Source organism: Nerophis ophidion, linkage group LG12 (genome assembly GCF_033978795.1).
Source record: "Nerophis ophidion isolate RoL-2023_Sa linkage group LG12, RoL_Noph_v1.0, whole genome shotgun sequence".
Classification (NCBI taxonomy): Eukaryota; Metazoa; Chordata; class Actinopteri; order Syngnathiformes; family Syngnathidae; genus Nerophis; species Nerophis ophidion.
In genome coordinates this window covers 5,601,693-5,616,305 of record NC_084622.1, presented here as the reverse complement: position 1 = coordinate 5,616,305, position 14,613 = coordinate 5,601,693, and the positions used below count along the sequence as shown (strand labels likewise).

Here is a 14,613-nt window from a genome sequence, read left to right as displayed (position 1 = left end):
AGGAATCTTCTAAATGGGGCCCCAGGGACCCCATCAAGTCATAAAAATGGGGTCCCACAGTACATTTTTGGGGTCAAACTTTTTTGTAACCGTTTTGAAAAGAAATTATAAATGTATGCATAATCCTGTTATATTTCGCATTCTATATTGTGTTTTAGAAGAAGGCTGTCATAAACTTGATTCATTAAAAAAAAATAATATGAAAGAAAACACATTTATACATACCGTATTTCCTTGAATTGCTGCTGCAGGGCATATAGTATGCGCCTGCCTTGAATTACTGCCGGCTCAAACTGGCTTCGCAAAATAATTAGCGCATGATTAGGTCAAACTCGTGATGTCACGAGTGACACTTCCCCTGTCATCATTTTCAAAAGTGAGGAGGCTGATTTCAATACCGGTCATTTGAAATCGCATAAAAAGAAGAAGATTAAGAGCTATTCAGTAGGATTTAAGGTCCAAGCTTACATCACACTCAAAGTTTCCATGCGTTTGGTAAGTGCCGGAGTGAGAAGAGGTTTTAAAACAATTAGCGCATGCTTACTTTTACCGCATGCCTTTGGTAAGTCCAGGAGTGAGAAGAGGTTTCAAATTAATTAGCGCCCCGGCGGCAATTCAAGGAAATACGGTATATGTAAATGTATTCAGTTATAAACATTCATTCAGTTTCTCCTTTCCTTCATGGATCTAAACTTTACCGCTGCCGGTATTTTTGTAAATATTTTTATTGTAATATTTTCAGAATGTGTTTGTTCTATTTTGGGCAAGACAAAGAAAACAATTGGAAGTTATCTTTGGTATAGCTTGGTTGGTAGAGTGGCCGTGCCAGCAAGTTGAGGGTTCCAAGTTCGATCCCCGCTTACGCCATCTTAGTCACTGCCGTTGTGTCCTTGGGCAAGACACTTTACCACCTGTTCCCAGTGCCACCCACACTGGTTTAAATGTAAGTTAAATATTGGGTTTCACTATGTAAAAGTACTTTGAGTCACTAGAGAAAAGCACTATATAAATATAATTCACTCACCATCTTCATATTTTTGTTTTAATACCGTGAGTGTAATAGTCTGGGCCCGCGTTTGCACAAATTTTCCACACCTGTTCTACATAAACAATATGATTTGTCTTACTGGCTGGACAGGACAGATAAAAAAAAAAGATTTTAGATTTTTTTTTTTATCGAATAAGAATCGTTATATAAAATAATCCATTTTTTTGACAAACCTAATTAATAAAACAATATATCGGTAAAAATAATATAAAACTAATGAAGGATTTGTTTCATATAGCATTTTTTAGGTTTTTTTTGTTGTTTATTTCCTTTAAGAATGAGGAAACATTACCTTCACCCGAATACTAAATTATTTATTCAACCCCCTTGGAAAGTGTCAATCAAAACTGAACACTGTTGAATTTGTTAGTATGTCTGGACGACTCCTCCTGCTGAGTTGAGTTGTATTATTTATTTGCTTTTCCATGTGACAGTCTACGGTTTAAGAGGGGCCAGGCTTGGCTGAGAGAGAGAAAAGTGTGGACAGTTGCGTCTATTATACTGCTTGTCATCGTTGGGGTCACAAGCAAGCCGGAGCCTGTCCCATTTGACTTCAGACGACAAGCGGGGTACACCTCGGAGTGGTCGCCATCAGTCACGGCGATAGCAACAGTCTCATGTTTTAGCTTGAGTAAAATACCATATCAAAAAACAGAAATCACATGTACTTACCACTTTAAAAGGGTGACCGCTGCCGCAAAAAGGCTTGGCAATTAGAAATCGAAGGTTGCTACTTCTGATGGCGCTCTGCTACTGGATCTCATTAAATGTGTGTAGGTGTACCTAATGAAGTGGTCAAAACTGGTGTGTCCGCAGACTTCGTGGCCGTGCCTGTGAGCATTTTCGTCAACAAGACGGTGGAGTTGGCCATGCGTGACTACCAGTTCTACAACTGCGCCGCCACCGTGAAGAAGTCTGAAAACACGCCGTAAGTGACGAGTGTGTGTGTGTGTACACAAATGAATGATTTCTGTATCTATTTTCATTCCTCCACTCTCCTTTTTACATCAGCAAGCGGAGGAAATTGCCTGTTTTCTTTTTCATTAATCAAAATATGAAAATCGATCTCACCGTGTGTTGTCCGTTCTATTTTTTTCTTGCTTCCATTTTCTTTTTTTTAATTTATTTCATGCTGCGCCGCACGTGATGAACGAGCTTTGCTTATGTGGAGTCTCTGAAATCCATTTTGCTGTCACCAGCACGGATTTTCCCTTTCGATGAGTTTGCAGGCGTACATTTTTTTTTTTTGATTCTCAATATATTGAGGATTATTTTGAGAAACGTGGCCAGAATGTTTTGCTATTATCATCATTAGTGTTATCGCTTTAATGTCACCATCCTCTTGTTTGCAATGATGTATGGATATTTTTCTATATGCATACACTCTCTGCCCTCGAGACCAGTTTGGTCCTATTGACTCACATTATAACCACATATTTTTGCTAGATTCAAAACTGAAGAAGGACATGATGTATTACATTTCTAATATACTTTAATAAGTGGAATTATTTCGAGTTTAAGTTTATTTGCAACACGTATACTATTACAACATGACACATCACAATTTCCAGTTTCTCTATACAACATGTTCGAAAAGGAGTAGGAAGAAGCAGAGCTATTTTAATCCTACCCCTTTACATACGTTTTATTCACTTCCTGTTCTCAATGTATTCACAATACCCTCCATAAGTAATAACATACAAATAAATAAATAATAATTAGTGAAGACAGTTGTTTTTCATATGGTGAGATGAATAAGATTATCTAGAAAATAAATGGATGGATGGAGTATTTTCCGAATGTTTTTCATGGTTCTTCTTCTTTGTACTTTGTAAACACTTTAAGCTTGAACAGTCTCTTAAACTGAATCATATTAGGACATTGTTTGGTTTCTTTCCATAATCCATTCCATAATTGAATTCCACATACAGATATACTAAAGTTTTAAATGTTGTACATGTGTATACATGTTTTAAATTACATTTTTCTTTAAGATTATATTTTTCCTCTTGTTGAGAAGAATTGTTAAGCATTCATTGGTAGCAAGTTATAGTTTGTTTGTGCATAATTTTTATTGTTTGCAAATTCGTGGAATTTCTGTACTTTCGATTCAATAAATAAAGGGTTGGAATGTTTGGGAGCAAAGGCTAAAAGAATGTAGTTTCACTTAGGGGACCTCAATGGTGAAATTACGTTTTTTTTAATCATCGACTACAGCGGTACTTGAACTTTTTTCACCAAGTGGCAACTCAGAAAACCCTTGGCTCTCCAAGTACCACCATAATGACAACATTAAAACACAGTAGTGTAGTAGACCTAAGTATTCATCAAGTACCACCATAATGACCAACATTAAAATACTGTAGTATTCATTAAGTACCACCATAATGACAGCATTATAATACAGAAGAGTAATAGACTTAAGTATTCATTAAGTACCAACATAATGATAACATTAAAATACAGTAGTGTATTACACCTAAGTATTCATTAAGTATCACCATAATGACAACATTGAAATACAATAGAGTAGTAAACCTAAGCATTCATTAAGTACCACCATAATGACCAACATTAAAATACTGTAGCATTGTAGACCTAAGTATTCATTACATACCACCATAATGACAACATTAAAATACAGTAGCGTAGTAGACCCAAGTATTCATTAAGTACCACCCCAATGACCAACATTAAAATACTCTAGCACTGTTTACCTAAGTATTCATTACATATCACCATAATGACAACATTAAGATACAGTAGCATAGTCGAGCTAAGTATTAATTAAGTACCATCATAAGGACAACATTAAAATACAGTAGTATAGTAGGTCTGAGTATTCATTAAGTACCACCATAATGACAACATTAAAATACAGTGTTGTAGTAGACCTAAGTATTCATTAAGTACCACCATAATGACAACATTAAAATACAGTGTTGTAGTAGACCTAAGTATTCATTAAGTACCACCATAATGACAACATTAAAATACAGTAGTGTAATAGACCTAAGTATTCATTAAGTACCACCATAATGACAACTTTAAAATACAGTAGTGTAGTAGACCTAAGTATTCATTAAGTACCACCATAAGGACAACATTAAAATACAGTAGTATAGTAGGTCTGAGTATTCATTAAGTACCACCATAATGACAACATTAAAATACAGTGTAGTAGACCTAAGTATTCATTAAGTACCACCATAATGACAACATTAAAACTCATCAGTGTAGTAGACCTACTTAAGTATTTATTAAGTACCACCATAATGACAACATTAAAATACAGTAGTGTAGACCTAAGTATTCATTAAGTACCACTATAATGCCATCCATCTATCCATTTTCTACCGCTTATTCCCTTTTGGGGTCACGGGGGACGCTGGCGCCTATTCCCGCTACAATCGGGCGGAAGGCGGGGTACACCCTGGACAAGTCGCCACATCATCGCAGGGCCAACACAGATAGACAGACAACACTCACATTCACATTCACACACTAGGGCCATTTTTTTTTAGTGTTGCCAATCAACCTATCCCCAGGTGCATGTCTTTGGAGGTTGGAGGAACCCGTAGTACCCGGAGGGAACCCACACATTCACGGGGAGAACATGCAAACTCCACACAGAAAGATCCCGAGCCTGGGATTGAACCCAGGACTGCAGGAGCTTCGTATTGTGAGGCGGACGCACTAACCCCTCTTCCACCGCGAAGCCCCACTATAATAACTAACATTAAAATACAATAGCGTAGGTGTCCTAAATATTTATTTAAAAACAAGGCAGAGGTTTTATAAGTATATTGAATATTTTGGCCACTGTAATATTACACAGAGTTTGAACAGTACACTGGGTTTGAATATTAACTTAAATGATTCATACAGTTTGAGAATCCCTGGTCTAATATATTGTGTGTTCCAAGGTGCATGTCATGCGTGGCCAGTCCGTGGGGCTGCCAGTGGAACACACGTGACCACACGTGCAGCGACATGGACGACGCCGTGCAGGACTCCAACGTCATCAAGCACCGACAGGTTGGTCACGAGTCACTGGCGGGTCAAGGTCTCTCGGCATTAGCCAAAAATTACAATCAGGCCCGGTTGATCGAAACGGCGACGGGAAAGTAATTAAAAAGTGAAACTAATCCCGGTATCAGCCGTGGTTGTTTATTGGAAGCTGCTGTATCAATTTACAAGTCAGCAGATGTTTGCCTGATACACTTATCTGTGGCTGCAGATGAGATTGTCTCCTACGCTTCGTGCTTTACATATTGACACGGGGAAATAGGAAGACTCCGCCTAAAACAACCTTCCTGAATGTTGTCATTAAAAGCAGATTGAAACTGCTCTGCTGCTTTCAGCCTTTGGCCACTTTGGTAAAGCCACCATTCAAACATGTAATGCAGTATTGTGGATTATTTTGAGTCACTTGGTTTATTTCTGTTTGCAAGGCAAAATACGGTATACAAAAAGTTTATTTAGCGTACTGCTATTCATGGAGGATGTCCAAACCGGGGCGTCCAAACCGAATGCGGTTCACCTCCTATCTTCAGAGGACAGTAGGAGCTCAATTTGAATAAACAGTCTGGCCGCTGGAGTTCATTTCATATTAAATTGACATGTGGAAAACTGTCCTTATCTTGTGGACATAGAAAGAAACTCAGGTCAGTGACCATGATGTGTATTTTTCAAGAACAACATTTACTTACGTGACCCGATCCAAACAACCTTTCCTAGTCATGGTGCAAAAAGTCAACACACATAACTCAATCTGCTCACTGAACTTTGTGGAAATTATTTTAAAAATTCCATCACCATTATAATCTCAAAATTACACTCATTTAAATCAATTGCAAGGCATGATGGGGAAACATTCAAAATACTCTCTCCACACTTATCTTTGTTGGACTTTTAGCTGCTTGATGTTTTTAAATGTTTACAAAGTTTTAAAGAGGTCATCAGAAGTAAACAAGGTAGGAGTTGAACTTTCACATACTCTTAATATTCAACTATAATAATGATTAATTTTATGTCTTTATCTATTCTATTATTTAATATGTATCTATTCTATTATTTAATATGTAAACACACATAAATATGTATATGTATATATGTATGTGTATATATAAGTATGTATAAATGTATGTGTATATGTGTTTATGTATATCATGTGTAGGTGTATGTATATATATATATACATAAATATATATATTTATATATATGTATATATATATATATATACACATGTATATGACATATATATGTATGTAGGTAGATAGATAGATAGATAGATAGATAGATAGATAGATAGATAGATAGATAGATAGATAGATAGATAGATAGATAGTACTTTATTGATTCCTTCAGGAGTATCCCCTCAGGAATATATATATATGTATGTATATATATATGTATATATATATATATATATATATATATATATATATATATATATATATATATATATATATATATATATGTATATATATATATGTATATATATATATATATATATATATATATATATATATATATGTATGTATGGGAAAAATCACAATACTACTTCATCTCTACAGAACTGTTTCATGAGGGGTTCCCTCAATCTTCAGGAGATTTCCTGATTTCCTGATCATCAGGAGATCTCCTGATGATTGAGGGAACCCCTCATGAAACGGTTCTGTAGAGATGAAGTAGTATTGTGATTTTTCCCACACTTATATATTGCACTGTACCATGGTATCGAGCACTATTCTCTGGATAATCCAATCAAGATATATATATATATGTATATATATATATATATATATATATATATATATATATATATATATATACATATATATATATATATATATATATATATATATATGTATATATATATATATATATGTATATATGTATATATATATATATATATATATATATATATATATATATATATATATATATATATATATATATATATGTATATGTATGGATACATACATACAGTGGGGCAAAAAAGTATTTAGTCAGCCACCGATTGTGCAAGTTCTCCCACCTATATATATATATGTACATATATATATATATGTATATATATATATGTATATATATATATATATATGTATGTATATATATATGTATATATATGTATGTATGTATATTTATATATATATATATATATGTATATATATATGTATATATATATATGTATATATATATATATATATGTATGTATATATATATGTATATATATGTATGTATGTATATTTATATATATATATATATATATGTATATATATATATGTGTGCATATATATATATATATATATATATATATATATATATATATATATATATATATATATATATATATGTATATGTATGGATACATACATACAGTGGGGCAAAAAAGTATTTAGTCAGCCACCGATTGTGCAAGTTCTCCCACTTAACATGATGACAGAGGTCTGTAATTTTCATCATAGGTACACTTCAACTGTGAGAGACAGAATGTGAAAAAAAATCCAGGAATTCACATTGTAGGAATTTTTAAGAATTTATTTGTAAATTATGGTGGAAAATAAGTATTTGGTCAACCATTCAAAGCGCTCACTGATGGAAGGACGTTTTGGCTCAAAATTCCACGATACATGGCCCCATTCATTATTTCCTTAACACGGATCAATAGTCCTGTCCCTTTAGCATAAAAACAGCCCCAAAGCATGATGTTTCCACCCCCATGCTTCACAGTAGGTATGGTGTTCTTGGGATGTAACTCAGTATTCTTCTTCCTCCAAACACGACAAGTTGAGTTTATACCAAAATGGATACATGGATGATACAGCAGAGGATTGGGAGAATGTCATGTGGTCAGATGAAACCAAAATAGAACTTTTTGGTTTCCACTGATGCAAAGTGGAAAAGTGTTTTGTGGTTTGACGAGTCCACATTCAAACTAATTTCCAAATCATTGTCCCTTAGATTCATGCATTTCACACAAAAAAAATGTGAAGAAATAAAGTCATTAGCATATTTGTACAGGGATTTTTGTGTAATGCTGCGACGACAACATGCCTTACTCGCCGCGGTGTGGCAGATTGTTCACAGAAATGTGCTCCTGTGTGGTTTTTTTAAGGGAACAAAGTGTCCTCGGTTTGAGAATCCTGACCCGATGCTGATCTCCGTGGGCCACAAGAGCGCAATCGGCTTCGAGGGAATCAATTTGGCCCTTTACCAGGTAACGTGCTCAAAGAACAACTCACGTGTTTTCAAAAGCTAAGTCACGTTTGCCTGTCTCTCAGGGGCGTATCTTCACCATCGGCACTGACCTCATGCGGAACTTGGAAGAGGAGGTCAAGTTTGAGGGGGGCGGGTCTTTCTACAGCTTCAGCGGATTTAATGTGAGTTTTGACCATTTCAATACTTTATTGATGCTTTAATCCTCATCAACAGTTTCTTCATAATTCTTCCTCAATCAGGCATGTATTTTTTCCATCTATAGTCTGAAATACGTATTTTTTTATCAAAAAAAATATATATATTTTTTGTTTTTTTTGTTTTTTACGACCTACCACGTGTGTTAAAATCTTTATTCTGTCTCTTTGCCATCCTGCCAACGACGACAGTTTTCTCGTAATGAGTACAGTTTTTGGCAATCCAGTGGTAAAAACTACGATTTTCCATTAAAAACGATTAACTTAAAAATGGAAGCTACGTGCACTGCAAAAAGTCAGTATTCAAAAATCTGAAAAAAATACAACAATAAGGGGTATTTTATTTGAACTAAGCCAAATTATCTGCCATTTGAACAAGAAAATTTGGCTTGTCGAGACTTTCCAAAACAAGTAAAATTAGCCCACCTCAATGGACCCAAAAATACCTTAAAATAAGTATATTGTCACTTATAACAAGTGCACTTCTCTTGGTAGAAAAAAAATATATAAGACCTTTTTTGCTCAATATGTTGAAATATATTCTTAAATTAAGTAAATGCTAGTGCCATTATCATTATTGACATAATGATATGCGCTCGGCATTACATTTCTTGAAACCAGCAAACTTGTACTAAAAACGAATTTATTGTTCTTAATGGAAGGGAAACAAGGCAACTGCTTGTTACTCTCGGGGTTTTCCATCGACAACATGACATCATCGCACCAAGTGCGTGCTCTTTCAGTCAATTAGTGCGCATATACTGTATACAGCCTGGCCCCCGGCCCCAAATTTTTTAATTGTAATTTTGAAAAATGTATCTGAATATGCATGAACCTTTTCTGTTCAAAATTGTTAGAAATGTTATATGTTTAAATATTAACTGTCAGTTTACTGTACTGCGCCAACTGTACTACTATAGGAGTACGTATTTTTTACTCTTTCTTTGAAAATAAAACAGCAAAGACCATTTGGCTGTCATCTATTTTAATTATGAGACACAATTGTGTGAAAATCATAAAAAAAATGTTCATGCTTGAAATAAGACATTATTACTTTAAAAAAGTATTTTATATTTTATACTTGTGAGTGTTGATGAGACAGCTTTGCAACAGTTGATATTCTCGTTTCAAGCATGTTTTACTCAATATTGGTCATAACATCTCAGCAACAAGCTGTAATATCTTACTGAGATCATTTAGGACCAAAACACTTAAAACAAGTAAAACACTAACATAAAATCTGCTTAGTAAGATAAATTATCTTATCAGACAGAAAATAAGCAAATATCACCCTTATTTGAGATCCATCCAGCCATTTCCTACCGCTTGTCCCTTTTGGGGTCGCGCGTCGCTGGAGCCTATCGCAGCTGCATTCGGGCGAAAGGCGTGGTACACCATGGACAAGTCGCCACCTCATCGCAGCCTTATTTGACAAATTTAATCCTACTTAGATTTCAGTTTTTGCAGTGTAGCGCAGCAACTCCACGGACAGAGGACAACTTATAGGGGAAACCTCCATGATTGGTTGGTTGGTTTACTATGATGAATCACGATTGGTTGAGATTAGGGCAAAACCAAATGGACGGGCCAATCAGAGTCAAGCGAGGGCGGGCCATCGAATCAGGAAGGGAAATCACAACAGAAATCCCAAATGACGACACGAGAGTTGGAAAAGAGAAGAGGGAATTTTCAAGCGGGTGATTTATATATTAAAAAAACTAGTGGGAGATGGCAGAGGGATTATCTTCCTTATATTTTTCTTTCGGTGATGTAGACGACATCCACAATGAGTGTACTTCGCCACATTTGGACAAATGTAGGTGTCGGGATAAAACAATGTATTAATTTGAGTTGTTTACCATGTAAACCCAAATCAAAACTGGGAGACGTGGAATGCACATTTAAGAACACACATGATTGTGGCAGATATGCAATGTCTGTTTGAAATGCTACATTTCATTTTCATTGCTGTTTTACAACAAGACTGTAGCTGACATTGTGTTCATTATTTCTACTGGTATGGGGTCCCCCAGACCCCCACCTTATTTTCAGTCGTTTCAGGTCAAAACACGTCTGCTCAATATTGACACGTTTGTGTTTATGCTTACCAAAATCGACTGGGAGCGTCCTTAGAGGAGCACACACCCACGAGGGGGTGCAAAGACCAAACAAGAACAGCTGTGACACATTACACCGTATTATTATAACGTCGTTTTTACATATTGCATATTTACGTAGCTCATTTTACACACGCATTCAACCCTGAGGCTGAGCGGCTCCCTCTAATGGACGCATCCTTCCGATTGCAGCTATTTTCGTGGCGTCTGCACATTGTGAGCTCAAGCGGCGCTTTGCCCCCCCCCAGCTGTGTTCCTTTCCGACAGAAAGTCTGTCAGATGCAGAATGATTTTTTTTCCCCTCTAAGCAAGTGGCCCACCATGTAGTAGGAGTTAAGTGGCATAAATCACTGGATTCTATGTTGATATATATTTTTTTTCCTCTTCACAATCTGTTTTTATAGTTTTCCTACAACAAGTCTCCGGAGACCAATGTTGTTCTTTACGTGAAGGACAAGGAGCTGGGCAAGAAGATGGACAGCACCCTAAATGGTACGTGTCGTAAATCGGATACAATACAAACATCCATTTTCTATTCCGTGTATCCTCATTAGAGTCTCGGGTAAGCCGGGGAAAGCTGGGGTCAGGCCCAGCTTTCTTCAGGTGAGAGGCAGTACACCCTAGACTGGTCACCAGTCAGTCGCAAGGCACATATATACAAACTTTTACACTCACACCTAAGGACAATGTAGAGCAGGGACATTCAACTGCCGAGGGCCAAATCAGGGAATGACACCATAGCGACCCCCAAGTTCAGTTCAAAACCTGGGAGACCAACATTTTTGCAGCAAATTCTTAAAAACACTATGGAGTGCTCCTGTTAGACACTGTCAACACATTGGGAGATTTGAATTGACATTTTAACCTTGCTCGCAAACATAGAACACTGTGGTCCAAACTTGGGATTTACATAACTGAGGCGTTCCTCAAGGCACCCCTTTGAGTCCTCTCCCTTTTGGCAGTTACACATTGTAATGTGATTTATGTAACTAAGGTAGCTAGTTTACTTAACATGCACTCAGTAGTCATATGTTCAACGTCTTTAGTTTTACTTGTGGTGTACCTCAAGGTTCCATCTTAAGTTCTCTCTTTATCATCATCTGGGCTATTCAACTGGCGGTCCACAAATTAAATTCAAGAAACTTGGGGAGGTGATCCTAATCACACAAAAAACAGTGACAGGGGATGTTGGTTGTGCATAATAAGGGGCCCACTGCCAGGTGTTGCGATTCTTTCAAATTTATACAAACGTTTACTAAATGAGATTTTAATGTATCATATCAAAAAAAAAAAAAAAAAAAAAAGTTTTTCAAAATTGTTTTACTTGTGGCAGCCTACCACAAGTTTTCATTGATTGATTGATACTTTTATTAGTAGATTGCACAGTTCAGTACATATTCCGTACAATTGACCACTAAATGGTAACACCCGGATAAGTTTTTCAACTTGTTTAAGTCGGGGTCCACGTTAATCAATTCATGGTAAGTGTGTTTATATATTTATGGGAAAAACACTAGATTTATTCTGGGATGCCGGTTTACTTTTGATTAGTTTGAATTTAAAAAGTTTTTCCAAGCTTTTTTTGGATAGGAAAACAAAATAAATAAAAAAATAAATAAATAAAAGGATCTTAACTCTCATACAACCACTGTTCGTAATAATGAAGTAGAAAAAACAACATAACTTGCTGTATTCACTTAAATGATGAATTTGAATGAGTTTTAAAGGGGGATTGCACTTTTTTTTGGAATTTTGCCTATTGTTCACAATCATTACGAGAGACAAGAGGACAAAAGGTTTTTATTTTTTTCGCTTTCTAACATATAAAAAATGTATCGTTCTTGGTGGCTAGCAATGCAGCTAATGGGAGCAATCCATTCTATCTCTAAATATCTTTACAAATGCATTCAAAAATCGTCAACAATACCTCATTTATGTTCTGTAATTTGTATAATAACCAAATTGCAGCAACATTGTTATTGTAAGAGTGAACACTGAGGAACTCTTTTTCTAGCTTACTAACACATTGGCGTGCTTCGGTATTAGCCATAGAAGCTAACTATGGCACGAGATAAGCTACCTTCTACGTCAACACAATGCCAGAGGACAACAACCTGTACTGAGTGAAAAACATGAACAATCATATAACAGTATCTGTAAAGTATTATTTCATGTTTTGTTTGTACACAGCTAGCCAGACATTGTATGTACCGTAGTGTACTATGATGTGCTGCATGTATCATGATCAATAGTGACTAACTGGATGGACAGTAATCCGTTTGGTCCAGCTGGTCAGGGGACGTTTCCAGTTGATTTGGGTAAACACTCCAATAATTCAGCAGCTTGGCTTAAAAGTTCCAGACTTGCAACGTGACCAAATCGCACCGATATCATTTCTCTGGGCTTTTTGTCTGCTCAGACATTTTACCCTCTTCTTGATGCTCGCAGTTCATCAACAGTTCATCTTTCATATACTCAGCCTCAAAAAGATACGGTTGTGAATCCTTATTTGTCCAAAAGTTGTCGTCTTCGTTGTCTGTTACCAAGTCTGACATGATTAGAAGACACACACGCGTTTTTGTTTGTGGAAGTAGAATCAGACAATAGATGCCGGAGGTCGGACGTGTACTGCTATGGAAACGGAAATAAATGCGCCAAAGAAAGAAGTCTAGCTACTGATTAAAATGATCAAAATATGGTAAATACTGAACATATTACATATTGTTATGATGGTGTCTGTTACTACATTTAATATATACTTGCAGTGTGTATAATGTACATATTACATATTGTTATGAAGGTGTCTGTTACTACATTATGTATATACGTGCAGTGTTTATATAAACTATATTAAATATCATTATTAAGGTGTCTATTACTACATTATGTATATACTTGCAGTGTGTATACAAAACATATTAGATATTCTTATGTGGGTGTCTGTTACTACATTTTATATATATATATATATATATATATATATATATATATATATATATATATATATATATATATATATATATATATATATATACATATATATATATATATATATATATATATATATATATATACTGTACATATATATACATATATATCAGTGACGTGCGGTGAGGTTCATGGCTGGTGAGGCACTGACTTCATCACAGTCGGATTTAAAAAAATATAAACCCTAAAGAGTATCTTATTTACCATTTGATTGGCAGCAGTTAACGGGTTATGTTTAAAAGCTCATACCAGTATTCTTTACACATACAAACTGTAGCACACAAAAAAGCACATTTAATAAAAAAAACGTTATTATGGTCTTACCTTTACTTATAAATTAAGTCCATGCTCCGCTCCTTCTGAACAAAAGCATCGATAACTTGTTCATAGAAGTATTCCTTATCTTTCTTTGGTTTTAAAAGTCTCTCTGTCTTGATGGAGATCACTGTCTGAAGCAAACCTTTTAGCTCCGGCGTTGGTCTTCCTTTAATTATTACCTCTGGCTTCGATTGAAAGTCCAGTTTAGAAAACTGTTTTATTTTAGTTATGGATTCATCCATGTTAAAAGAGGACAAAATAAACGATCGCTGCCGCTGCACTTGACTTGCTAACTGTAACTTGTTGTCACTTCTGCAGCCTAGTATTCGCAAGAATGATCTCTGGGATCACTAGCGCCCTCTACCACCATATATATATATATAAATAAAGTTAAAGTACCAATGATTGTCTCACACACACTAGGTGTGGTGAAATTTGTCCTCTGCATTTGACCCATCCCCTTGTTCACCTCCTGAGAGGTGAGGGTAGCAGTGAGCAGCAGCGGTGCCGCGCCCGAGAATGATTTTTGATGATTTAACCTCCTATTAGCCGCATCTTAAAAGCGTGTTTTATCATCTTTAAAAGCCCAAAAAAAAACAAGACGTGTGTTCTTGTCTCTCATAATGATTGTGAACAGCAGGCAAAATTCCCCAAAAAATGCAGTTCCCCTTTAACAACCATATGAAGTCAAAGAGAAATCCAAACAAGACTGGAGTTAATC

The 14,613-nt window shown here is 35.6% G+C and overlaps 1 protein-coding gene across 5 annotated transcripts in view; it reads left to right on the top strand.

Annotated features, from left to right (window-relative positions):
* The window catches only part of plxnb2b (plexin b2b), a 523,376-nt gene that overhangs the window by 389,428 nt on the left and 119,335 nt on the right, over nt 1-14,613 (top strand). For all 5 annotated transcript variants that reach the window (XM_061916746.1, XM_061916747.1, XM_061916748.1 and 2 more), the window contains 5 exons: nt 1,865-1,976; nt 4,975-5,086; nt 8,172-8,273; nt 8,338-8,436; nt 10,991-11,078. In XM_061916746.1, the coding sequence (XP_061772730.1) occupies nt 1,865-1,976; nt 4,975-5,086; nt 8,172-8,273; nt 8,338-8,436; nt 10,991-11,078 (513 nt within the window). The remainder of the gene's footprint in view (nt 1-1,864; nt 1,977-4,974; nt 5,087-8,171; nt 8,274-8,337; nt 8,437-10,990; nt 11,079-14,613) is intronic.